The sequence below is a fragment of the Phocoena phocoena genome, chromosome 8 (genome assembly GCF_963924675.1).
Source record: "Phocoena phocoena chromosome 8, mPhoPho1.1, whole genome shotgun sequence".
Lineage (NCBI taxonomy): Eukaryota > Metazoa > Chordata > Mammalia > Artiodactyla > Phocoenidae > Phocoena > Phocoena phocoena.
Genome location: NC_089226.1, coordinates 15,137,019 through 15,161,977, shown reverse-complemented (window position 1 = coordinate 15,161,977; position 24,959 = coordinate 15,137,019). Strand labels below are relative to the sequence as shown.

Genomic DNA, 24,959 nt, shown 5'->3' with positions numbered 1-24,959 from the left:
TCAGCAAGAGCCAGGGGGGCTGCTGAGGGCGGGGTCTCGCTGGAACTACAGATTTGCTGCCCAGATCCCCCTCATCAGGGCCCCTCGTCCCGCTCCTGCCGGGTCACAGTACCGCCCCCTCCCCAGTCCACTCCTCAGGTCCAAATTCGAGACGACAAACTTAATGAGAAGATTTAAATCTAGCTCCGCACCTGCACCTGTGATGTGACCTTGAGCACAGCACTGAAGGGAACACTTGAGCCTCAGTTTCCTTCCATGTGAAACGGCGGTGAGAACCCTGACCCCCGGGAGCTGAGCACAGCGCTCATAGCGAGCGCTCCGTAAGCCGGCAGTCGCTGCGAGGGGCAGGGCCTGTAGCAAGGGCCCGAGGCCAGGCACTGGCAGAAACCACGGACACGGCAAGGGCTGGCCACTCGGTTGGTAGCCAGGAAGCCATGCTGCCGGCCATGAGGCTTCCCAGCCTGAGCCAGGAGGGGGATCGACAGGACTGGGGGTGGGGGAGAGGGGACCGGTTCCTGAGAGAGGCTGTAACTGTCCAAGCCGGAGAGGAGCCTCAGGGACTTCCTTACAGACCCGGAACCCTAGTACGCTGGGTACTGCCAGGAAGAGACCCAGCCCTACATCAACACCCCAAGCCCTGGCCCTCAGTTTTCTCACTTGTGAAATGAAGGACATGGGCTAGATAATCCAGAGGCCCCTTTCAGCTCGAACCCTAGATTGAATTATTTTAATAAATGGTCCAGTCTCAAAACCCCAAAGCAGGAAGTATACATGGATTCCAGAAGGCTTCGCACGGATGTGGAAGCCATAAATGGCCGCTGAGAAAGAGTGGGGAACCCTCGAGAGGACAGGTTGGACTCCATGAGCACAGAACCTTGGACAGAGTGGACGTCTCTCTGGCCCAGTCTCGAAGTTCCTTGGATGCCTTTGAAAATCACTCGCTAGGCCCATGTCCTTGGGCAAGTAGATTAGTCCCTCGCAGACGCCCTTGAGGGCTGCCTGCCAGCCTCTCACTGTGTTGCCTCTTGGAGTTCCTCCCGGTGAGGACACTTCAAACCCAGGTCTGAAAGTCTGTTTGAGAAAGACAGGCCAGGGGTCAGAACTCCAAAGCCGAGTCACCTGTTACTACCAGCCCTTGTCTTACCAGAGAATTCCAAGGTGTTTGGCCAAATCACTCAGATGCCCCTTAGCAGTGAAAGGCCGCAGAGGGGCAGCTGGGGCTACATTCACGTGCGGAAGGACCTTGGCTTTCCCCTCAAATGTGCTTCTCCCCAGTCCATCCAGAGGCACAGCTGAGGGAGTTTGGGGTGACACAGCTATGAAGTCACACACAAGTTTGTTCTAGCGGGAGTCCTGGCTCCCTCCTAGGGGAGGAATAAACACATCTAGCCCCTATGAAACATGTGGGCGTCAGTAAAAAAGGTCACCAGCTGCCTCATTCTTGTAACACATTTATTGGCATGAGGAGCTACTGGGCAGTGAGCCCTGGGCCAAGCTCCAGGCTCCACAGTGAAAGGATAGTCACGGTCCCTTAGAGCTAATTGGCAAGGCAGAGATTGACCAAATAATCCCATGGAGAAGTGTGTCATTAAAACAGCGTTCAGAGCCCTGAGGATGTAGCATTTGAGAAGCGAGCTGAAGGGTCAGGAGGTGTTAAGGAGATGAGGTGAAGGAGCCAGGAACGGGAGTGACAGGCAGGGTTGGGAAATGATTCTGACACAGGAACAGAAGCCACATGCGCAAAGGCCCTGAGGCAGAAGGAGCATGGCGTGAAGGGAGCCACAGTGGCTCTGGAGCAGAGGAGACAGGCTGGAGAAGGAAGCAGATGCCAGACCGGGCAGACCTGGTGGTTCCTGGGTGAGTCCAGCTTTTATTCTCCCGACAACGGGAAGCCACTGAAGGGCATTAAGAAAACTACTGCAAGCAAGAATTGGGGAGTTGCTGGCTCCATAGTGTGGGGGACCCTACAGTCAAGAATCAGGAGCTGTCAGGAGAGCAGAGCTCATCTGAAGCTGAGAAATCGGCTTGGATCCCAACTGAAGGGAACCCTGCTTCTCTAGAGGCCAAGGAGCAAAGAGAGAGAGCTGGGGCAGGTGTGCCCAGCCACGGTGGGCATAGGGCGCGAAAGCACAGAAGCCATTTCTAAAACCCTCCCCACTCTCACCCCCCCTCCATGCCCAGAATAAGATCCATGCCAGGACGTAGGGTTTGGAAGGATAGTGTAAGTGTTGGGAGCTTAAGGGACTTGTGCTGAGCTAAGTGTCTTGCAATTGTTCAGCTAAAACTCCATCTGGATAACACTTGCCCCAGTTCCCTTGTGCTGTGGCAAAAACAGACCTGCAATAAGTCAGCACCCAGGTCACACAGCTACGGACAGGAAGCAGAGGGCCTGCAGGGAAAATTAAAGGGGCAAGACCAGGAGTCACCCGAGGAGACCCTCGTCCCTCCTAGCAGTTCCTAGTAGAAACAGCAAGCTTTGGGTGTTGTTTCATCCTAGGGTGCAGACTGCAGAAGCAGAGCAGACCTTGCCCACCAATTGCTGCCTTGGGTCCATTCGTACTCATTTTACTTTGTAGGGTTTTGAAAGCGTGTTCTCTCCCACCCTCGGCCGAGTGCTAAGCCCCTCGCTGAAAGAGCTCTTCTCACTTCAAAAGCACTCCTTGGTCCTGATCCCTTCCCAACTCAGTTATTCATCCAGAAAAGTGTGTACCATCCTCATGCCTCTCCCCACACTGCTTCTGTTCTAGGTACCAGCCTTCCGCTGGTGCCGCTGCCTCAGTCTCCCCACCCCACACTAACTCTTGTTTGGTAATAAGTTTCCACAACACAGATGTGATTCAAACCTTCCAAGACTCTCTATTTGCTACAAGTTAAAATCCAACTTCTTAAAATCCAACATTCAGTCTTTACCACCTGACACCCACCTACCTTTTCTGCTTCTTCTCCGACCCATTCTCTGCCCTGCCTTCCCCATCTCATCCCTCTGGTCACCCCAGTCCTTGCAAACGCTGTCCCCCAGCTCAAGGGGGCCACTCACAATTATCCAAATACATTGCTTGCTTTCCCACCCCAAAACTTTTGCTCATATAATCCTCTCTGCTTGAGATATCCTCTCCCTCCCTTCTCTACTTACATGAGTCATACCTACCATGCAAAGTGAAATTCAAATATCACCTTCTTGAAATTAAAGCTGTCTTGTCCACACTGCCATGAACTGCACTGTGTCTCTTCATCTGTGCTTGTACATATCGTAGTCTGAATTTTACTGTGTTTAATTGCATGTGTGCGTGGCCCAAGGAGAATGGGAACTCCTTGGGATCAGCCAGGCATCTTACTCCATTTATACGCCCTCGTGTCTTGCGTGGTGACTCTCTTATAACTGGTTGAATTGAAGTGGATTGCAGCTCACAAGACTCTACACGATCCTGCCTCAGCCCACCTCTCCAGGTGCATTCCGAACACTTTCTTCCATGCTCTCTCTCCAGCCAGCAACCTCTCAGCTTAACCAAAGGGTCTTCAGAACTGGTTCCCTGGGCACGGGTACCCTGGGCCCAGACCACGCCGGTGAGCTGCAGCTGCTTTGTTCTCTCTTCCCAAGATGAAGGGATGAGGAAACTAGTGCTATTGAGGCCCAAGGCAGAGGAGAGAATGGTTCCCAGGCAAGACTGCCTGGAGAGGAGGAGCAGGGAACCCTGACACTGACATTGGGGGTTGAAAAGCAGGACTTCTCTGACTGTGGGTGGAGCAGTGGGGACTGGGTCGGATGGCAGACACCACTGGTTCCCTAGACCAGGTCCGTTCTCTTCCTTTGCCCTTCTTTTTTTTCCCCTTAGAATGTAATTTATTATTTGATTTTAGTTAATTCACTTAATTCTTCATTTCCTCATCAATGAACTCTTTTTTTTTTTAATTGGAGGATAGTTGATTTACAATGTTCTGTTAGTTTCAGGGGTATACAAAGTGAATCAGTTATACATATACCTATATCCACTCTTTTTTAGATTCTTTTCCCATACAGGTCATTAGAGAGTATTGAGTAGAGTTCCCTGTGCTATACAGTAGGTCCTTATTAGTTATCTATTTTATATATAGCAGTGTGTATATGTCAGTCCCAAATTCCTAATTTCTCCCTTCCCCCCCTTCCTTTTCCCTTCTGTCAGAACATTTTTCTAATTCAGCTGCAACGTGTTCAGTTTAAACTACTGATTTTCCAGCAACTAGGGGTGTCCATATGATCCATTTCTGGCCAAGGAGATGGGAACAGAATTATACTCAGGAAGAATTCTAAGAAAGACACAGTAATATGTCCTTTTTGCCCTTTGCACTTTGCCCTTTTCTTTTTCTCCCTTCTTCTGTTCCTTTTCTTCTTCCTCCTGTCCTTTCTCCCCCTCCCCCTTCTCCTTTTTTTTTTATTGAAGTATAGTTGATTTATAACTAATTTATAACAACTATGCTGTGTTAGATTCAGGTGTACAGCAAAGTGATTCAGTTATACATATATATATCTGTGCTCTTTTTCAGATTCTTTTCCATTATAGGTTATTACAAAATATTGAATAAGGTTCCCTGTGCTGTACAGCAGGTCCCTGTTGTTTATGTATTTTATGTACAGTAGTGTGTATCTGTTAAGCCCAAACTCCTAATTTATCTCTCCTCTCCCCTTTCCCCTTTGGCGACTGTAAGTTTGTTTTCTATGTCCTGTCCTTTTTTTTTTTTTGTCAGAAACATGGATGGGATGCTTGAAGATGAAACAGCCATGTTGCAACCATGAAGAAAGAAGCCTGCAGCTAAGGATGACAGGGCAGCAAGCTCGAAAGAGCCATCAACAACATCTGAATTACCTCATTTCAGAGTTCTTGTTACATGAGAAAACTCAGCTCCTAGTACATAATTTTTTTTTCCAGGCTGAGAATTTTTTTTTTTTTAAAGATGAGGACACAGGGATGGGGGGGCAGAAGTTTGTACAGGCCAGGTCACCCCTCCCTCTGTAAGTTCCTGGGCCCGAGCCCCCAAGGAGTGGGGCCGCCGGAGGCTGACGGTGGCTCTTCTTGCTGAGTCTATCGGAGGTGGCACCGGCTGTACCCCCCCAGTACATAAATTGACTGTAGTTGGTTTTCTGTCCCAGGCAGCCAACACACCCCTAAGGGATACAAGTGGGAAGAGCAGCCTTTCATCATGAGAAAGCAGAAATTCAGCACAAGCCTTCCTCCCCTAGAAAACCTACACCTGCCACTTACAGCCCCACTGGCACACACTTGACACACACCAGCACATCAGAAACACAAATCCCAGCATCACTCTGTGTGGAGTGCGTCCCGCATGGTCCCTTTCCTTAGCTCTCTCTATCTGGGTCTTGATTTTTGGAAAAGGAAGAAAGCAAAGGCAGTCAGGGCGGGGGAAGTCTGAAATAAAATCTCTCCCTATCTTCCCACAGGAAAACTATGACGTACGTCAGGAAGCAAGGCATGCCAAAGCATGGATGAGATTTGTTTCTAAGTGAAAAATTCACCCCGATCCCAGCAGTCTGGAAAACCAGTTTCTGCCTGATTAATTTAAACTTGTAAGCGTGTAGCGTCACCTCAGGGTGCTGATCTCTAATTGTGAGCACACTTCTTCCAGAGCCGCTGGCTATCCAAGTTAGAGCACATGACCGCTCCTCCCCCCACCCAGCCTTTCCACTCTGCAAATATGCACCCATTTGTCTTTTCCCAGTGAATGCAAATGGGAGAAAACTGAGTGGTGTCGCCCTTTGGAGATAATAACGTTGGAAATTCAATACATAATGGCTCCCAAACAAGACCAGAATAGCTTCGTGTTTCTGTTATCCCTATGCACAGAGAAGCTGACAGCCTGTTAGCACAAGCAGGCATCTGAACTCCCCGCCCCTCCCTGAGTGCCTGGAGCCAGCGTTCATGGAGAGAGACACCTGTTTATCATCATACACTTTCTTCCAACCCACTGGATCCAGGCTCAGAACAGAGGCTGTAGCTGAGTTTAGGGGCCAGGAAGAACTATAGTGACCCAGAAGGCACCTCCATTCAGTCTCTAAACCAGCTTTGCAACTAGACAATAACCCATTAGTCTAGGCACATGTGATGGGCAAGTAAGGCTGACCTGAATCCACTTATTATTTCTCACATCCCCAACTTCCCCCACCACCACCCCAAAGCCCAAGCTGGAGTTCAGGAAAGAAATAAAAATGGTTTGGGGCTGGCAGACTGTTGAACTTCTGTAGAGAGAAGTCACGTGAAGCCTGCAGATTAACTACCATGAGGGGAGGAGCTTCCCTACAGAGCAAAATCGGGTGCCTAGAGACAAACCTGCATTTTTCCCGAGGGGGGCAGGGCAGTAGCCAGAAGCCTGGCATCCTGGGCAGGTCAGCAGACCCCTTGTGGTCATGGAGGCTCTGCCTGTCTCTCTGTTTATGTTGGAGTCCCGGGACCATTGACTGCTCTGTCCCTCTCAACCCTCCTGTAATTCATTTGTCTCTTTGATGATGCCGTTCAAGTAATTGCCTCTCAGACCAGAGGCGTATTTGATGTCCACCATTTCAAGCATTATCTCTATTGATTTTCATTTTTCAGGCCTTGTATGGAACCTTAGATGTAGCTGGTGGGAGGTGACAGGTATAAAACACTCACCATTCTAGCCACTCACTCTAATTGTAAACATTTCTATAGCCCTTGGCACACAACTCCTTCCCGAGACCTTGTTGAAAAGAGAATCTGCAATCATCTTCCTAAATTTAACTCAGGACTTTCTTTTTCAGAATCAGGAGAAGGGATGCAATGATTTCACCCAGGGAATAGACTAAGTTGTTTACTTTTACGTGGTGAGTAATTTGAAGGCGGGAGGGGTGTCTGGTTTATGTTTTTAACCCTCTCTCCACTCACCAATATAATTAGTGTACGGTCAGTATTCCCTGAATGCAAATGATAGGAATGATATTGACAGAGAAAACCACTACGTCAATAATTAGCCCCTATATCGGCGCTGTGAGGCAGTCTGAAGCTGTGCCTTGTCTGACAGGAAGGAGAAAGGGAGAGATGGGACGCAGGCTCCCTGAGACGCGGTTTGCCGACACTGGGTACAGCAGACTCATCTGGAGACTTTTTTTTCCTTTTTGGCTGTGCCTGGCTTCATGCAGGATCTTAGTTCCCTGACCAGGGATCGAACCCGTGCCCCCAGCATTGGGAGCATGGAGTCTTAAACACTGGACCACCAGGGAAGTCCCAGGAGACTATTTTTTAAATTATGGTAAATTGTGTCTCCAAAGATGGCCTCTCCCATCCCACAGGCTCTTCTACAGTGAAACTTCACCACTCTTCCCACTGAGAGGTGGGGTCTATTTTCTCCCCCTTTCAGTCTGGGCTGGCTCTGTGTCGTGTTTTGAGCAACACTGTGTAACTTTCTAGACTGGGCCTTAAGAGACCTGCAACTTCTGCCTTAGACATTTGGAATGCCACTTCTTGGAGGCCACCTGCTTTGGAAGAAGTCAGACTCCCCCTGGAGAGAGAGGGAGAGAGAGACAGACAGACCACGTGGACATTCCCAGCCCAGCTGAGCTGAAGGCAGCCCCTTGAGTGATGCTGACCACAAACCACTGAGTGGCGCCCGAATTCCTGCCCCTCGGGTCATGAGTAAATGCAACGGTTGTTGTTTTAAACAGAAGATTTGGTGCATAGACCGCCATGTTGTTTTCAGAAGACCTGAAATGCCAACGATAGTTTAAAAACTGTACGCCTGACGAAGGAAGACAAGTTAATGTTTCACTCGGATCCAGACGTGCATCAAATTGAAGGACAGCTCCAATCGGCAAACAGGTGTTTCGTGATGGTATCCAAGGAGAAATGGTTGGTGATGGACAATTCAGAAATGCTTCCCCAAAATGTGGATGGTTCTTTAAAAGGTTTCAGGTCACAGCCCTTGCAGAGCACACTGAGGCCCAACACGCTGATTCTCAGTCCAGGAAACGTGGGTCTTCCAGGTATTAAAAATAATAAATCTATAAATAAGTATAATAAACAAACAGAAAATTTGGGACCATTTTGTTCCGCAGCCATAGCTGACTGGGCCCCCCGCAGGCCCATGGATCAGACTCTCCAGGGATCGACCTGGGCATCTGTATTTTTACAGGCCCTCCCTGGCACCGAGAAGGAGAATTTGGTCTCCCCCTTATTCCTCCCATGGCCGCTTCGTCCGTGACCCCAGACTCAGCGGGTCAAAGCTACAGGAACCCAGGCCAGGGACACAGAGTAAGAGATCAAACAGACTCAGAAAGCAGAGTCTTGAAGAAACAGGGCACAAGAGATTTCTGTGTGTGGAGCTCTGAACTAGACTCTAGGAAGAGAGTCAAAGGAAACAGAGCTATGGAATATTTGAGCCAGATGAGACCTTAGAGAACATTTTGCAAATTGGGACCCCAAGGTCCAGAGAGGGGAACTGACTGGCTCAAAGTCACAGAGCTTATTAGTGGCCCAGTGGGGACCAGAGCGAGGTCTCCTGAGGACTGGCCTATCCTTCTTCCCTTGCCCCACCCATCTCTCGGGGTTTCTGTATCCTAACTGAGCAGTTGAGAAAACTCACGCTTTCCTAAATGCATGGAAGATATTTTAAAATATTAACTAAGCTGTGTACTTGAGTGCCTATTGTTAATGTCCCAATCCAAGAGAAGGATCAGAATAAGAGGCGGGACTAATCAGGGGCATCTTCCTGGAAGAGTTGGGCTTTGAAGGAGGAGGGTTGGGGGTTGGGATGGGACAGCAGGCTGAGGCTCAGAGGTTGGAATAAGATGTGAGGGAGGTGCAGGCCATCTACTTGGCAGATTTAGAAGCCCTGCCGGGAAGGCACTGGGGTTTCTAAGTTTCCATCTAGGGCCTGTTTTTCTTGTCTGGTTCCTCCACCAGTGGAGGAGAGATAGGACTGCCTGGCGTGTGCCCAAGTGGGAGGACCTGGACACAGACTTCCTGAGCCCCTACCTAACCCCCCGCTGTGCTGATAAGAAAGCTGACTAGGTCCTGGGAGAGGGAGGGCGAGCCCCAGGAGCTAATTCAGTGAGGCCGTGGGCTTCTGAATTTGGTGTCAGAATTCCATTCTCTGCCCTCCTCTCCCCTGAAAGTCCAGCCCCCCCTTCATCATTAGGGGAGACCTCAGAGACACCAGCCAACTGAGTTTCTTTACGGTTTCCCATTCTTTCCTAAGAACTGCTAGGCACAGAGCACACAATTTATATGTTCCCGACTGCCCTTGGCCCAAGATTTTACAAGAGAGAAGGGATTTTGCATGTAGTAGGAGAGGTCAAGGCCCGAAGAGGGAAGAACTCCCCTGTGATCAAAGTGGGCAAAATGAGCGAGGCTGGTAAATTTACTTCCTTGGTAAATAATTCCTGCTCATCGGAGAGATCCACAACGCCATGCCAAAGAACAGGTTCTTCTGGAAGGCGGTGAGCCAGTCGTAGAATAGACATGGATAATCAGTGATTGGAATCGAGTGCTGTTGGTCTTAAGCTACTTCACTTCTCTGGGCACCAATTTCCTCACCTGTGAAGGCGTATTATTGATAGTCTCTATTCCATGGGATTATTATGAGGATTGGTATAGAAAACACGTGTAAAATACCTACCACAGTGCCCGGCAATGACAATTGCTCAACAGACTTTCCTGTACTATCCAAGCCCACTTTGACCAGCCCCAACAGAGAACTGTAACTGACACCTATCACGGACCTACCGTGTGCCAGGCAGGGAACTAGGCACATCCCACTCCTTCTCACGCAACAACCTTGAGTGCCAGGTGTTCCCGATTCCCAGTTTCCTGTGAACTCCACCCTGCAGCAGACCATTGTGACAAAAAGTCCTAGCAGGTGCAGAGATGCAAGACAGCAGCGACTGCAGGGTCAGAGGGACACGCCCCCTGCTCTGACCTGTGGACCTTTGCACGTCGCCAGGAAACTGGGTGCTCCTTGAAGGATGAAAGTGCCAAGTCCTGCTAACCCTGTCCATATCTGGGGGACGCTGATTGATCCAATTTAACTCATCAGGCTGGCTCGGGGAGTGACCAAGAGAACTGAATACCATTCTCTGGTTGGGAGAGGCTTCTGCAGGAGATACAAATGCCAACAGCCACCTCTGAGCATTTACCACAGGCCTGGCACAGCGCTGATGAGTTCACGTACATCCCCTTCTTTTCGGGTGCACGCAGTAGGGAGGGGCAGCTGGCAGTAAGCAGCAGCTGGAAGAGACCTTAGTTCCCTGACCGGGAATTAAACCCTGGTCGCCTGGGTGGAAACCAGGAATCCTAACCGCTAGACCATGGGGGCCAGTGTCTAGGGTCTAAATCCCCAGTCCTTGTCTGCCTTGAGAGGAAAAATCTGACAAGGAGACGGAAGGTATAGATGAAAGTAAAGTGTTTATTAGAAAAGCAGAATACGTGGGGAAAGACGCATGGGCGAACTCAACGAGACAGTAGCTAGAGTCACGCCTTTGGGAAGTTTAGATCCTTTGTAAGGGGGCAGTCTTCTGGGTCTTTGTTCTTCTCTTGGCCAATCGTCTTGCTTTGACCCCATGGCTAATTTGTCTCAGGGCCCTCCCCTAGGTGCGCAAGAACCCCTCAGCCAAGATGGATTTCAGCGCAAGGGTGTCTGCGGGGGATGGCAAGACTAATTATGGTCTGGCGTCCCCTGTCTTTTTGACCCCACGGAGCCTTTCGGCACATGTGTCGTGTCTCCCTTGCCCCAAGGATGGGAAATAAGTGACCTCTTGATCTTCTAAACAGGGTTTAGTCCGTCTCTGTTGCTGCTATAAAATTGTTCTGTGTCTGGCTAGTTACCCTATTCCTGTTGTTTTTATATCAAAGTGCAGATCTGAAAGTGAGGACAGGAGGCTGGTCATAAATATGTTGCCCAGAGCCCGCTTGTCTCTTGCCTCAGGAAATATAAACAGGAGGCTGGTAATAAGTGTCCGGCCTGGAGTCCGTCTTTTTCCAGCCCCAAAAAGTGTGAACAGGTGGCCAGTTGTAAATGTCTAGCCTGGAGCCCATCTATCTCCTGCCTCACCCTCATTTAATCCACACAACAGCCCTGCAATGCAGATCCTATTTTTGTCTCCATTTCTCAGACAAGGAAACTGAGCCTAAAAGAATAATGCAATTTCCCAAAGTTGCTCAATGGCGGAGCCAGGACCCAAATCCAGGTGCAGAGCAAGTACTTGTTTGGGGTTTGTTTGGTGAAGATGCAACCTCGGCTCACAGCTTCCAGGGGTTCTGCACTCCTGGCCCCTTCTTCCCACGAGAAGACCCCGATCCCCAGGGCTCCCATAATGCATGATCCTGTGACACAAGGACACCCTCTCATAGCCACCAGCCACCCCTGACCCCTGCCCTGTGTTGGGCTGAGGCCCTGGCACCCATCCCTGCCCTCTCTGCATTCCAGAAGCCATTAGCCAGGGATAGGCAGGAAATTGCTTTCTTTGTCCCAGCAACCTGTTTAGGGGAAGTGCTGGGAAGTTTTTTCCCCTCTGAATAGGCCATCTCCCTCGGTCTCCCATCGTAAACTTCCTGCTTTCTCTGTTGTTGAGATTAGATTTCTGTCTGTGATCAAAGAAGGGTGCCTTGTGGCTGCTCTAGCCAGAGACTGGTAAGAAATAGGTGTTTGGCTGGAGACACATCTGGCTACTGTCATTATTGTCATCATTTGGTATCTGCTAAGTGCCCCAGAGCACCTGCCCTAGACTCGGGAGTGCTCTGAGAGGACATAGTCAGGAAAGATGGAGTGAGCTTCCTGCTGTCAGGAGGCCTACCTGCCAATCTCCACCTGCAAGTCAAATATCCCAAGCCTGGCGCACACAGGTGTGTTCAGACAAACAGGTCCTCTAGGAGGGGTTCACGGATGTAAGCGAGACTCAAGCCTCACAACCACCAGAAGGGCTTGTTAAAACAGAGTGCTGGGGCTTACCCTGGTGGCGCAGTGGTTGAGAGTCCGCCTGCCGATGCAGGGGACCCGGGTTCTTGCCCCGGTCTGGGAAGATCCCACACGCCGCGGAGCGGCTGGGCCCGTGAGCCATGGCCGCTGAGCCTGCGCGTCCGGAGCCTGTGCTCCGCAACGGGAGAGGCTACAACAGTGAGAGGCCCACGTACCGCAAAAAAAAAAGTGCTGGGCTCCGCCCCCAGGGGACGGCACTTTGAGAACCAGCCCACTAATAATGCCTCTACCAACAGCACTGAGATACTCACACGTGTGCTCCAATGCATGTACACGCACAGACATACGTGTTCAGACACAGGTCCTGCCACCTCTTAAGCATCCTCTGGTCCCACTCTCCCCCTCAGTCTTTGGGCTTCAGTATCTCCAGTCTTCTCTGCATTCTTCAAGCCATGGTCCTCCTGCCTCAGGAGGAAAGAGAGGTAGGAGAGCAATAAATTGAGGCAGAAACGCTCATGTGTGGACCAAGAACGCTGCCTGCTGAATCAGCAAACACAGGATGTTGCAGTCAAGACATCAGCCACTGCAGCTACCTTGACGGTGCGCCCTGAGGGAACTCAGGATGGAGCCAAACAGGCTGCCTGCCACCACACCACCAGCTACTGTAGCGCCCCCAACGGTGTACACTGGAGGGGATTCAGGATGGAAAAGAACAGGATAGCGGCCCTAGACAGTGGAGGTGCATATCAAAGGAATGATTTCATTAAGCCAGACTTTTGCATCTTCCTATACATAGAAAAGTGCTAAGTTCATTAACTTTAGTTATTTGTTTTTTCTTTAATTAACAATAATCTTTTGGTGTTCCAGCTGCCTGGGTTTTGTTTTTTTGTTTTTCAAAAACTCCTATATATCCTGGCTCCTTGCTGTCTTCCGGGCTTAAGTCCCCAGCAAGTCTGCGGAATAAAACATAATTCTCAACTTTTAGGTTGTGCTTTTTTTTTTTTTTTTTTTCAGTCGACAGTGGGAAGTGGCAGTAGATTCTCCTGGCAAGATGGTTCTCACTGAGGCTGGAACAAGAGACAAAAACTTTCTCTGCCTGGAACACACTTTCTCCTACTGAAACTGAGCAAAGGCTTGCGTGTCTGTGGTGCAGAAAGCCGAACTCTCACAGTGGGAGTTTGCATCAAAGTAAGGATTTACTGCACGGCACTGAGCAAGGGAGTGGGAGACAAGCCTCACATCCACTTCCACTTGACCTTTGAGCTAGCGGTTTTTCAAAAGGAGAACAAAAAGACTGAGATTAATCATCGTCTTGTGATATTTCATAATCATAGTTTCAGGAGTCAGAATGCCTCCGGTTTACAATTCTCTGGCCAGGTGGTCCATGGCTTGGGGGTCTGTTAGCTCAGCTTGCCCTGGAGAAGCAACCTGAGTTTGTATGTTAATGACGATGTCTATAATAGCAATCTGAGTATATTCACATTATGGGCAATGAAACCAAGCAGGATCCTGCGGGGCCCTCCTCAAAAGTCCCTCCGTGTTTCCTGTTTCTCGCTTGTAGAAAAAGGCTTTAGTCTCCTAGGCCTTCCCTGAATTCCAAAGAACAGACTGAAGTATGTCCTAATTAGGGAAGTGAGGGAATGCAGAAACAAAGGAAAAGGAGTCTAGCAAGAAAAGTAATGATGGCTTAAACAACAGTTCGACAACAGAGCAGAGTCCCAGTTCCTCCTCAAGGGATATAGAGAGCAATCTGACACATGTCTTTGAGTTGTTTGCAGAAACTAAGCCCCCACATGGGTGGAGGATGGTGACTACATGCTGACCACAAGCATGTAGACCCCAGACTGGTTGGAACCAGAGGGTTGATGATTAAGATTCCTTGAATACCACCCTATTACCTCACCTCACCAGCAGCAATCAGAAGAAAGTCCACGAGCTGAAAACCCTCACCCCAAATGTTGCCTTTAAAAACTCTTCCCTGAAAACCATTAGGGAGTTCAGGTCTTTGGAGCATAAGCTGTCATCCTCCTTGCTCGGTGCCCTGCAATAAACACTGTCCTCTCCTTCACCACAACCCGGTGTCAGTAGATTGGCTTTGCTGTGCAGTGGGCGAGCAGACCCAGGTTTTGGTTCAGTAACACCAGCGGCGATTTTAGTATACTACCTGTGTTATTGACATCAGTAATTTTAGGCTGACTCTGACTACTGTTCAGTTAGCATAGAACTGAGGTCAGAGGGGACAAAAAAAGAATAAAATTGTGGATAGAGAGATGAATCATAAACTCGATATGAAAACTCGGTTTTAGGGGGACTCGGTTTCACTACTCGTTGTCTAGTTAATGTCTACCCACTCCTCAGATCTAGGTTCTAACAGCTCTTTCTCCAGGAAGCCTTCCCTGATTCCCCTACCACTCCCACCACCATCACCAGACCAGGGCAGAGTCTAATTATAGGTGGTGATAAAATGAAATTATTTTAAGTCAAGAAAGGAAAAAACTTTAACATAAAATTGTCTCTGCTATTTGAGCCACTACCGCCCCCTCTTTAGTATGCATTGTACATCCGCATTATACATTAACTAGATCCCCTTAGATGACACAGCAATGCCTATTAACCACAAAAAGAAAAAAAGAAAAGAAATTTCCTCCTCGTGCCAGCGAGGTGACTCCTTAGGAGATAACATTCCTTCCTTAATCCTGTAAGGGGTCACAATGACCGACTACTCACCTTGCTGGACTGTGTAAACTGTCAGTATATTACTTTGATGTATAATCCTTTGACATATAACCCTTTGTCTAATTGCAATATTGGGGGGTGGGGGGAACAATTCTCAGAGCTTTTTGAAAGACTGTCTCCCAGGTTATAATCCCCAGATTGGTGCAAATAAAATTTTCCATTTCTTTCTTAGATTGAGTATTGATTAATTTTTCATCAACATTGGTCATATCTTTGTATAATTTTTCTTCACATATTTAAAAAATGTATGTTTGAGTCCGTGAGAGCTGTGATCACGTTGAGTTTCTGAAAGTTCCACCCCTAGCTGTGTGCCTGCTTCACGGTAGATGCTCAGCAATGTTTGTTAAATGAATAAATGAACCCCTCATGCATGTGCACAGCTCACATAGACACACAGGTATTCATGTAAGAACACGTTCATGTGTACTTTTATGTCTGCCTTTAGCATTCTTTGAAGCATGGGGTAACAGACTTAGACACTGTGGAGGTGTAGAAGTTAATTAAACTCTTCTGAAAAACAGTTTAGCATTTTGGATAAATATGTAGACAACCCTACTTACAGGAATTTACCCTTAGGAGATCATTGCTTCAGAATGAAGCGTGCACAGAGAAATCTATGGCGTTAACGTTCATAATATCAAAATCTGGAAACTAACTACTCTACTTAAACGTCCACTGACAGATTAAGTAAATCGATACATCTACACAAGGGAGTATTCTACAACCATTAAAGATGATAATATCCATCCCCCTGGCGAAGGTGTTTATCTCTTATTGTTGAGGGAAAAGAAATCAAGGTACAAAGTAATCTGTATAATATGATCCCATTCATATAAAATTGTAGACCTCTCTCTATGGATACACAGAGAGAGATCTAGAAAGAGTTTACCCAAGGGCTAATAATATTTACCTCTGGGTGGTGGGATTTAAAGTGATTTTTACTTTCTTCTTTGCAATAGTACCTACTATTGTAATAGTTGTTGAGAGATTAAATGAGATAGTAAAATATGTGATGATGTGGAGAGTTTATGCCTGGCAAATAAATGGTACCCTTTATATTATTTTTATAGTTTTCAGGATTGTTTGGATTTTTTTCAGATGCTTCTGTAGTGAGAGTTAATTGCAAAATTACAGAAACAATCAAGCTTTAAAAAAAAAGACCAGAGTAGAAAGGGGCAGGGAAGGAACACCATGATATAGGTGTGTGTCCTCCACTCCAGCCGCAAGTCCTGCTCCCAGCACTTAATGCAGTCCTTGCACTAGTGAGTGCTTGTCATAATTTGTTGAATTCAACAGAATTTGGGACATCAATTAGTCCAATCAGAAGGATTATCAGAGAAGAGCCTGATGGAGTTCTAATCTCCAGTCCCAACCACAAAGCAGACCCCACACAGACTTCATCTGCAATATTGAAGCTATTGGCCATGCTTCCCCAATCCTGGGCAGAATGATCGAAGTGTCTCTAGCACACACACCTGGGATGCATCAAGCCGAGGAAGTTAAGAAAATGCAAATTCCCACTCTTCTTTCTCCCACCCACTGAGCTCTTCATTAAACTGCAGTTAAATTAACATCCCTCTTCTTCAACAAGACCCAGCATCACCACATAAACCTGACTAGCCTCAGCCCCCTTCACGGGAGGGGTTGTTCACTTTTTCCTCAGAGTGAGCAGTGAAGGTAAGATCAAGATATGGTTCCAGTAGAATTTCCAGAAAGTGCCTATCCAAAATCAATACCTGCGGATTTCCCTGTTTTTGTCTTGCTGTGTGGTCTAATACAGCAGTCCTCAACGTGTGGTCTGAGGACCCCTTAAGGTGCCTGAGACATTTTTCAGGGGATCAGCAGGGTCAAAACTATTTTCATAATAATGCTATGATGTCATTTGCATTTTTCACTGTGTTGACATTTACCAATGGCACAAAAGCAGTGGTGCGCAAAACTACAGGCTCCTTACCATGAATCAAGGCCACGGCACCAAACTGTGTGTGTAGTCACTGTGTTCCTTGCCAGCACACGCTTGCCAGTTACACTTAAGAACATCTTTGATGAAGTGGTAGAAATGATTAATTATTGAAAAGTATTCATTTTATTTAATCTCAATCCTAAATACATGTCTTTTTAACATTCAGTGTGAAAAAATGGGAAGTATGCACGAACCACTTCTGCTGCATCCCAAAGTACTAAGGTTTTCTTGAGGAAAAGCCTTGTATTGTGTTGGCCAAGAAGTTTGTTTGGGTTTTTCTGTAACAGCTTTCACAGAAAAACCCAAACGAAGTTTTTGGCCAACCCAATATTTTTGAGCTGCAAGCTGAACTAGCCACTTTTTTTGTGTGAAATACCATTTTTCCTTGAATGAAGATTAACATACAAATGACTATTCAGACTTGATAGTTGGCAATCATTTTCTCAAAAATGAGCAGAATGAGCTTGTCACAGCAAGGAAAACAACAGACAATATTTGTTGCTAGGGATAGAATTTAAACTCTCAATTGAACATTAGAATTTTGCATCCTTCCCATGAGCTTGACTGATTTCCAATCCTTAAATACTTTTCTAAGAGATCAGCGGTAATATTTTTATTTATTTATTTATTTTTGGCCGCGTTGGGTCTTCATTGCTACACACGGGCTTTCTCTAGTTGTGGCGAGCAGGGGCTGCTCTTCCTTGAGGTGCTCAGGCTTCTCATTGCAGTGGCTTCTCTTGTTGCAGTGCACGGGCTCTAGGCGTGAGGGCTTCAGTAGTTGTGGCACGCGGGCTCGGTAGTTGTGGCTAGCGGGGTTAGTTGCTCCGTGGCATGTGGGATCTTCACCGACCAGGGCTTGAACCCGTGTCCCCTGCATTGGCAGGCAGATTCTTAACCACTGTGCCACCCGGGAAGTCCCGAGATCAGTGGTAATATTAACACATATTATTTTTGATATTGTATAATGAAGTGTGTCAGCATGTGGAAGATGTTCATAACTCAGAATCAATATTTTCCAAATGATGAATGCATGATGTTACAATATTAGGCATGGGTAAAAAGATCCATTTGGAGTGCAACGCAGACCAAGAGATTTTAATGTAACTGAGTAAAAAAGTTCATTGACAGGTTTTAGATTCCACATTGCATCTGACCTTTACGAAACTGCCACTTGTCAAGTTTGAGTATAGTAAGTATCAAAAAAAAAGTATCCACAATTACCTGAAAAGGCTAATAAACTATGTTTCCACTTTCCAACTCTATATCTGTGTGATATTGAATTTTCTTCATATATTTCAACCAAAACAACATATCACAACAGATCGAACACTGAAACAAAAATGAGAATCCAGCTATTTCATTCAGCCAGACATTAAAGACAGTTGCAAAAATGTAAAACAATGCCACTCTTCTCCCTTTTTTGTTTAAAAAGTATTATTTCAATAAAAACATTATTTTTGTTAAGATTCAGTACTCAGCTACAAATATAATGAAATAGGAACAGGATCTGTATGCTAAAAACTACAAAACCTAGATGAAGGAAATCAAGGAAAATCTAAATAAATGGAGAGACATATCGTGTTCATGGTTTGGAAGACTCAGTAGTTAACATGTTAATTCTCTCCAAATTGATTATAGATTTAATGCAATCCCAATCAAAATTCCAACAGGCTTCTTTATAAATATAAGCAAGCCGGTTCTAAAACCTATATGGAACTGTAAAGAGCTAGAACAACCAAAATAATGTTGAAAAAGAACAAAATTGGAGGATTCACCCTACCCAACTTTAAGACATACTATAAAGCTACAGTAATTTAGACAGGGTGGCATTGGTGAAGGATAGACACGTAGATCAATGGAACAGAATAAAAAGTCTAGAAATATACCTGTACAAATACGCTCAATTGATTTTTGACAAAATGCAAAGGCATTTGGATGGGAAAAGTACAGTCTTTTCAACAAATGGTGCTAGAACAACTGGCCATACATTTGCAAACAAAGAAACAAACAAAAAATGAACCTCAATCTATAACTCAGTGGTATCCAAAAAGTAACTCCAAATGGATCTTAGGTTCAAGTGTAAAACATAAAACAATAAAATTCTTAAGAGAAAATATCAGAAAAAATTCTTCTAGAGCTTGGATTTGGCAAAGAGTTCTTAGAACAATCCAAAAAGAAAAAAAAATCGATAAACTGGAATTCACCAATTTAAAAACTTTTGCTCTGTAAGGACACAATTAAGAGAACGAAAAGACGAGCCACATGGGGAGAATATATTTACAAATCACATATTCAACAAAGACTGGTATCCGGAATATATAAAGAACTCTCAAAACTCAACAATAAGAAACAACCCAACAAACAGGCAAAAAATATGAACAGACATTTCACTCAAGAGGCTAGATAGATGGCAAATAACACGTAAAAAGATGCTCAACAGCATTAGCCATTAGAGACATGCAAGTTAAAACCACAATGAGACACCACTACACATCTATTAGAGGGGCTACAATAAAAAATCTGACAATACCAAGAACTGGTGAGGATACGGAGCAACTGGAACTCTCATATTGCAGGTGGGAATGCAAAATGGTACAGCCCCTCTAAAAACAGCCTGGTAGTTTCTTATAGAGTTAAACATATGGTAACCATAATCTCACCTACAGTAATTTGTCCTAGAGGAGTGAAAACTGAGGTTCACATGAAAATCTGTACACGATCATTGGACTCTATGCTTATCTTGATTTCTGCCATGATCTCATCAGGAAAGAATGGCTTTAATCCTAGAGAGAATTTATTGGCCTTTGCACAGTGTTCACAAGAGATAGGCCTGAGTTGTCTGCAAGCAGAAGGGCTTTGGGGGTTGAAGAGAGGGGAGCAGCCTGGGCCTGACCCAGGGAGAGTGGGGTTCCTGAGACTAGGGGTACAGAGAGCAGAGAGTGTGCGAGCTACTTCCTTTACCTGTAAAACCCCCTGAGGGTGCCTGTGACGGCTGCAGACTGAGCACCCCACCTGGGGAGCAGTGGACAGGCTCTCCTGGGGCTGAGCTTCCTGGGGAAGAACATGATGAGAGATGTTTTCCAGCCAGGCTGCAGCAGTTCAAAGTCAGATTTTAATCTACTTTTAAAGAGAAAGATGACGTTTCTTATACTTTAATGACATGGAACAAATTCCTACTGGCTCTACCGATGTTAGCTAGAAAACCCAGGGATAGATGAGATGAGCCAGGGTGAACATTTACCCTGAGAAGAGGGTGAGGCTGGTGTCCTGGGGACACCATTTACAGAGCTTGTGGAAGACAGAAGGAACAGCCAGAGGGTCAGGAGGGGAACTGGGAGAGCTTGGTGCCACGGAAGCCGTGGCAACTTCACAAAGTGGGAAGTACTCAATAGTTAAATGCTGCAGTTCCAGTAAGATGAGGACTAAAAATGTTCCATCAGATTTGGCAACATGGCAGTTCACTGACATGATGGGGCAGGAGCCAGATGGCCGCGGATGGAGGAGTCCACGGGGAACAAGGATGTGTGTCCCCTCACAGCCCTGAACTGTCAGCTCCTTTGTCTGAGCAGTCAGATGCCACCAGAGCAGGGCCAGTGACAGGAATCCATCCTGGTCCCATCAGTGATGAGAGAGCAGAGTGAGCTCAGTTCAGTGTATCTCCATGACTTAGAGAAGCCACCCGTAGGGGACAGCCATCTACCCCAGATGGTAGTGTCATCTCCATGGAAGATCAGCCCATTGCTATGAGACCGAGAGGAAAGTTTATGGAGAGAAATGGCAAATTTCCTAAGCCCTGGAGATGTTTCCAAATTTCCCTCTCCCGTCTCACTTATTGGGTGAAGTGATATGGGGGTGAAGGATCTGGCCCTTTTGTTGCAAACTCAACATGTGTTGAGAGGTCCTAATATGCCAGTCACTTTGCCCTGTGTGTATACGTGCATCCTCCCACTTAATCCTGCAGCAACGTGTGCCCTAGATACACCCATCTCACGTATGAGGGAACAGATTGGCTTGCCACAGAGCCAAACAAGCGGCAGAGCTGGAATTTGTACCTCCAGGTTGCTTTGATTCCAGCTCCAGGACTCTCTCCACTACAACATAGTGTAATTAGGAGGAATTATTCAAAGAAGGCTCCCAGCTCCCTCCTTGTAGGAAAAGTGAAGAAACTCTGGGACCTGGGACTTGGACAGAGGAGACAGCTTGTTATATCCACAGGTTTCGCTGGCAAGAACTGAGCTTGAAGGACCAAAGAGCAAGCCATGCTCCTCCCTTCTCAAAGGACTCATCCAAAAAAGGCTCCGGCCTGGAGCATCCCAGCTGCTCATCACCCGAGCACAGCACTCTGTGTTCCCTGGGTAGGCCCATTATAAGACCAGCATGGGGCTTTCTCCCTGGGCTGGGTGGCAGTTTCCAAGGAACAGGAAGCCTAGGCCAGTGCAGAGGAGGTAAGGAATGAGTGGCACGTACCTCTCAGAGTCACCCACCCACATGGAGGAGACACGGAGGTGTCCTGGGGCCATAGTGGGTCATGGCATGGGAGGGTCTCCCAGAAACCATCCACTTGGGGGTGGTGGGGAAGGTGCCAGGGGGCCTCGTCCCATCCATGATGCATTTGTCCCAGGTTCTAGAAGCTGCATGGTCTAAGGCTCTGGTCATGTGACACTCTACGGGATATGCCCATCCTCCTCTGGGGGGTTGTGCCACTTTGCCCCTCCTACAGCACAGGCCTGGTGGAGAACAGAAAGATCCACAGAGCCAGATGGCAGACCCCACGAGGCGGCAGCTAGGAAGCCTCCACCTGCTTTTATAGCAGCTTTTAAAATCAGACGGCCTGGATTCAAAGTCCAGCTCTGCCACTTAGTAGTTGTTAGTTTGGGGGAAGCTTATTCCAGTTCTCTTGGCCTTGTTTCCTCATCTGTAAAATAGAGATAATAACAATGCCTACTTCATGCTCACAGAAGATAATACACATCAGGTGTTCAGCACCGCATCTGGCACATAGCAAACGTTCAGCAAAGGCTAGCTATTACTGTCATCATCCTCACCATTATTACGAGAAGCTCTCTCCATGTGCGTCTCTCAATGTCCTCCCAATTGCATCAGGACATCGGCTAAGCAATTATGGAAAACAATAGGTCTTGGGAATCTAACCAAACCCCAGAGGCAGCTGGATGGGCAGCAAGGCTGTAACTGGCTCCTTCTCCAAAGAGCCATCATCACCTGTCCCACCCCCAATGCGCTCACTTAACCCTCCCCCTCTCCCCAGGGAAATTCAGCCGTCAACAGAGCTGACAAAGCCAGAGAGTTTGACTGGAACCTGGAGATGCCTGGGACCCAGGGACAATAGGACAGTGTCACCAGCAACACCTCCCCTCAGTACACACACCCATCTCCCTGGAGATTCTGGATCAATGTGGGAAATCCCATCACCCACCCTCCATGATTTTTATAGCCTCTATAGATGTCCTGGGTCTAAGGAATATTTTTCTCTTCCCATCTAGATACTGCTTTCTCTCTTACCTCTCCCTGACACACACACCTCTGCACCCCCAGCAAATCCATTTCTGCCCTAGGAAGCCAAGAGAGGAGAGAAAGGGTCTGGCTCCCAAGTAAAAATGAACAGAAATGCCCCAAGCCCTAACTCTCTGCCCCAAGGCCTGGCTTCTGGGATATGACCAGCTTCCTCTGGGGGGCAGAGATGGCTAGTTATCTTCCAAAAGAGGTGTTTACTCTTGCATGGGAACTGCCCAGGGACTGACTTTCTTAGTGTCTTTCCCACTTGATCTAGGTGGTGCCATGTGATCTGTTGACACCCATAAAATATGAGTGAAAATGACATGTGTCACTTCGGAGCCAGAGCATTTAAGAAGTGGAAATGCTTTCTTCATCTTTTCTTTCCTCTGTCCACCGGCTGGAAGCTGATGACAAAGTCACTAGGCTGAAAGAATCTGAGCCCCTGAAAAATCATGTGGAAGAAAGCCTCCCATTGGCCAGATACCCTCACTGGACTGTTAGTTAGATGAGAAATAAACTTGGATTAGATCAAGCCACTGAGATTGTGGGAAATTTGGGGATCTGTGACAGCAGTTGTGTTACCCCCTACTGCAAAATATAGTAAGCCTGGCACCTGCCCCCCCTCCCCATGCTTTGTCGTGCAGACGGAGCGAGAAAATAATTGGAGGAAGGATTTCCCCTGGCGTTGACAGGGGAGATTAAACAATCTTGGGGTGTCCAAAGGCCAGGCCCATGGGGGCAGGTCTGGAGAAGTCTGCGCTCATGGCTAGAGGCATGAGTGTGTGTTGAGGGTGCTAGGAATTCATCATGGATCATAATGGGTGAAGTCAATATATTGATATTAAACGGAGGAAAAGTAAGTGCAGAGCAAGAAGGGCTAGATCTTTCAGAAGAGGCCAGTGGGACCGCCCATCCAATTCTCTTGGAAACAGTTGAGTAAGCACCGGGGCTTCTTTGTAAACATGCCTTTTGCTGAGCTGGCAAAGTCAGAGGCAGAGAAAGAGGAAGGAGGGAAACAGAACAGGCACTGGCCTGCTCTTGCCCCACCCCAGCTGCTTGGTGAAGACTCACCTACTCTATTAAGACTCATTTCAAATCTCACCTCATCTATGAAGGCTTCCCTGACCTCTCTAGGTGCAGCTACTGGCTGTGTTCCAAGCGCGGTGTCCACACTGAACCACAGCTTCTATCACACTGGGTCACGACCATGACTTCCTGAGGACCATTGTGGTTTTTGTACCACCTGGGCCTGGCGCAAGTTCCTGGTACAGAGCAGGCACCCATATGGTGGGTAAATGAATAAATAAATGAATGTATGATTAAATGAGCAGAACCCCAAACTGAAGAACCAAAACGAAGAACAAAAACTGAGGATGTCTGGGCACCTGGGTGGACGATCTCAGTTTTCTACCTAGGGTACCGTGAAAACATCCAGTGACACATTTTTCAGGTCACGCAACATTTATTGCTGAAGACCACTGCTAGGGGTGCTGTGGATGTGAATGTTGCCATCCCCCAAAAAGCCCCAGCTGTGATAACACGTCACCAGCCCCCTCAGACCCTGCCCAGTGAACGCTAGCCAATTCCAGCTGCTCTTCCAGAACAGTGTATCCCCCCAGCAGCCGCCTGCCTGGGCTGGGCTGGGCTGGGCTGGGCTGATCTGCTCGGACCCTGCCGATGGGAGTCATAGCACTACCAGACAGGCCCAAAGATGGTAGGAGAATGGGATTGCGGGAGGATCGGGCGCCCCAGAGAAAAGGATGGGGAAGGTCCAGGACTTCAGCTGGTGCGGGGACTAGACGCACTGATGCCCTGCAGGAGGGGCAACTCGGATCCTTCAGAGAAGCTGCTTGGAGGGCCTGGGGACAGAGCCAGCTTTCTCTCCAAGGCAGTTTTCATGGCAACACTGTGTCTATGAGAAGCTGAAATGGAGAAAGCTGAGAAGAAATTCCAAAGTCCCAGGACAGCCCTGGGTACCAGGGATGCCCATCCACCTCGATTTTCCCAGGCTCCGGGGCCAACAGAGAAGCAGCACTGGTTCCTTCATGCTCCTGCAGCCCTTGGATGCAGCAACAGTTGTGGTTCTCTTTGTAATGGATTTGCCCGCCAGCCCAAGTGAGGATTTGCTTCCCTGAGTATCTCAAAGGGCCCCTTGAGGGCAGGAGCCTTCTGTGGGACTGCAGAGGGGCACAGCTGCCGGGAGTCCCTCTGAGTTCCTAAGGTGATTGACGTTAGCTCTCTTGGCTCCTGGAATTTTTTTTTAATTTTTTATTGGAGGATCGTTGATTTACAATGTTGTGTTAGTTTCAGGTGTACAGCAAAGTAATTCAGTTACACATGTACATATATCCACTCTTTTTTCTTTTAGATTCTTTTGCTCCTGGGATTTGTGGAGAATTTTTAAAATACATCTACTTCTATTTCTTGAATATAAAAATAAAATGAAATGAAATTTTCCTCCAACAGCCTGTGACCAAACGAGGACAGCAAGCCCTGTCCTGAGTTGTCAGCGGGGACAGCCACGACACGGCCCAAGCGGGAGGGCTGAGAGGGGAGAGGCCACGCAGAAGGTCAGCGGGAATATCTTCCCACTAGGGATGGTCCCAGTACTCCATGAAACATATTACTGGCCCCTGACAGCAGTGATGGCTGGGCCACTGGAGGCGGGGGGGCAGCCCATTCTGGACTAGTCTCCAAGTTAGGGTCAGAGAAGCAAGAATTCCTGATGTGACCTTCCAGGCCCTTCCCTGGGCTCCACCTCCTGCATCCATTATGGTCACCCCTGTGGGAACCTCCATGGTGTCCAAACAGTTCTCTTCAGGTGATTTCC

The 24,959-nt window shown here is 47.5% G+C and overlaps 1 protein-coding gene across 1 annotated transcript in view; it reads right to left on the bottom strand.

Annotated features, from left to right (window-relative positions):
- Positions 1–304: 304 nt before the first annotated feature.
- The window catches only part of TMPRSS13 (transmembrane serine protease 13), a 47,988-nt gene continuing 23,333 nt past the window's right edge, over positions 305–24,959 (bottom strand). The window contains exon 13 of the mRNA XM_065881670.1: positions 305–487. Within this exon, the coding sequence (XP_065737742.1) occupies positions 305–487 (183 nt within the window). The remainder of the gene's footprint in view (positions 488–24,959) is intronic.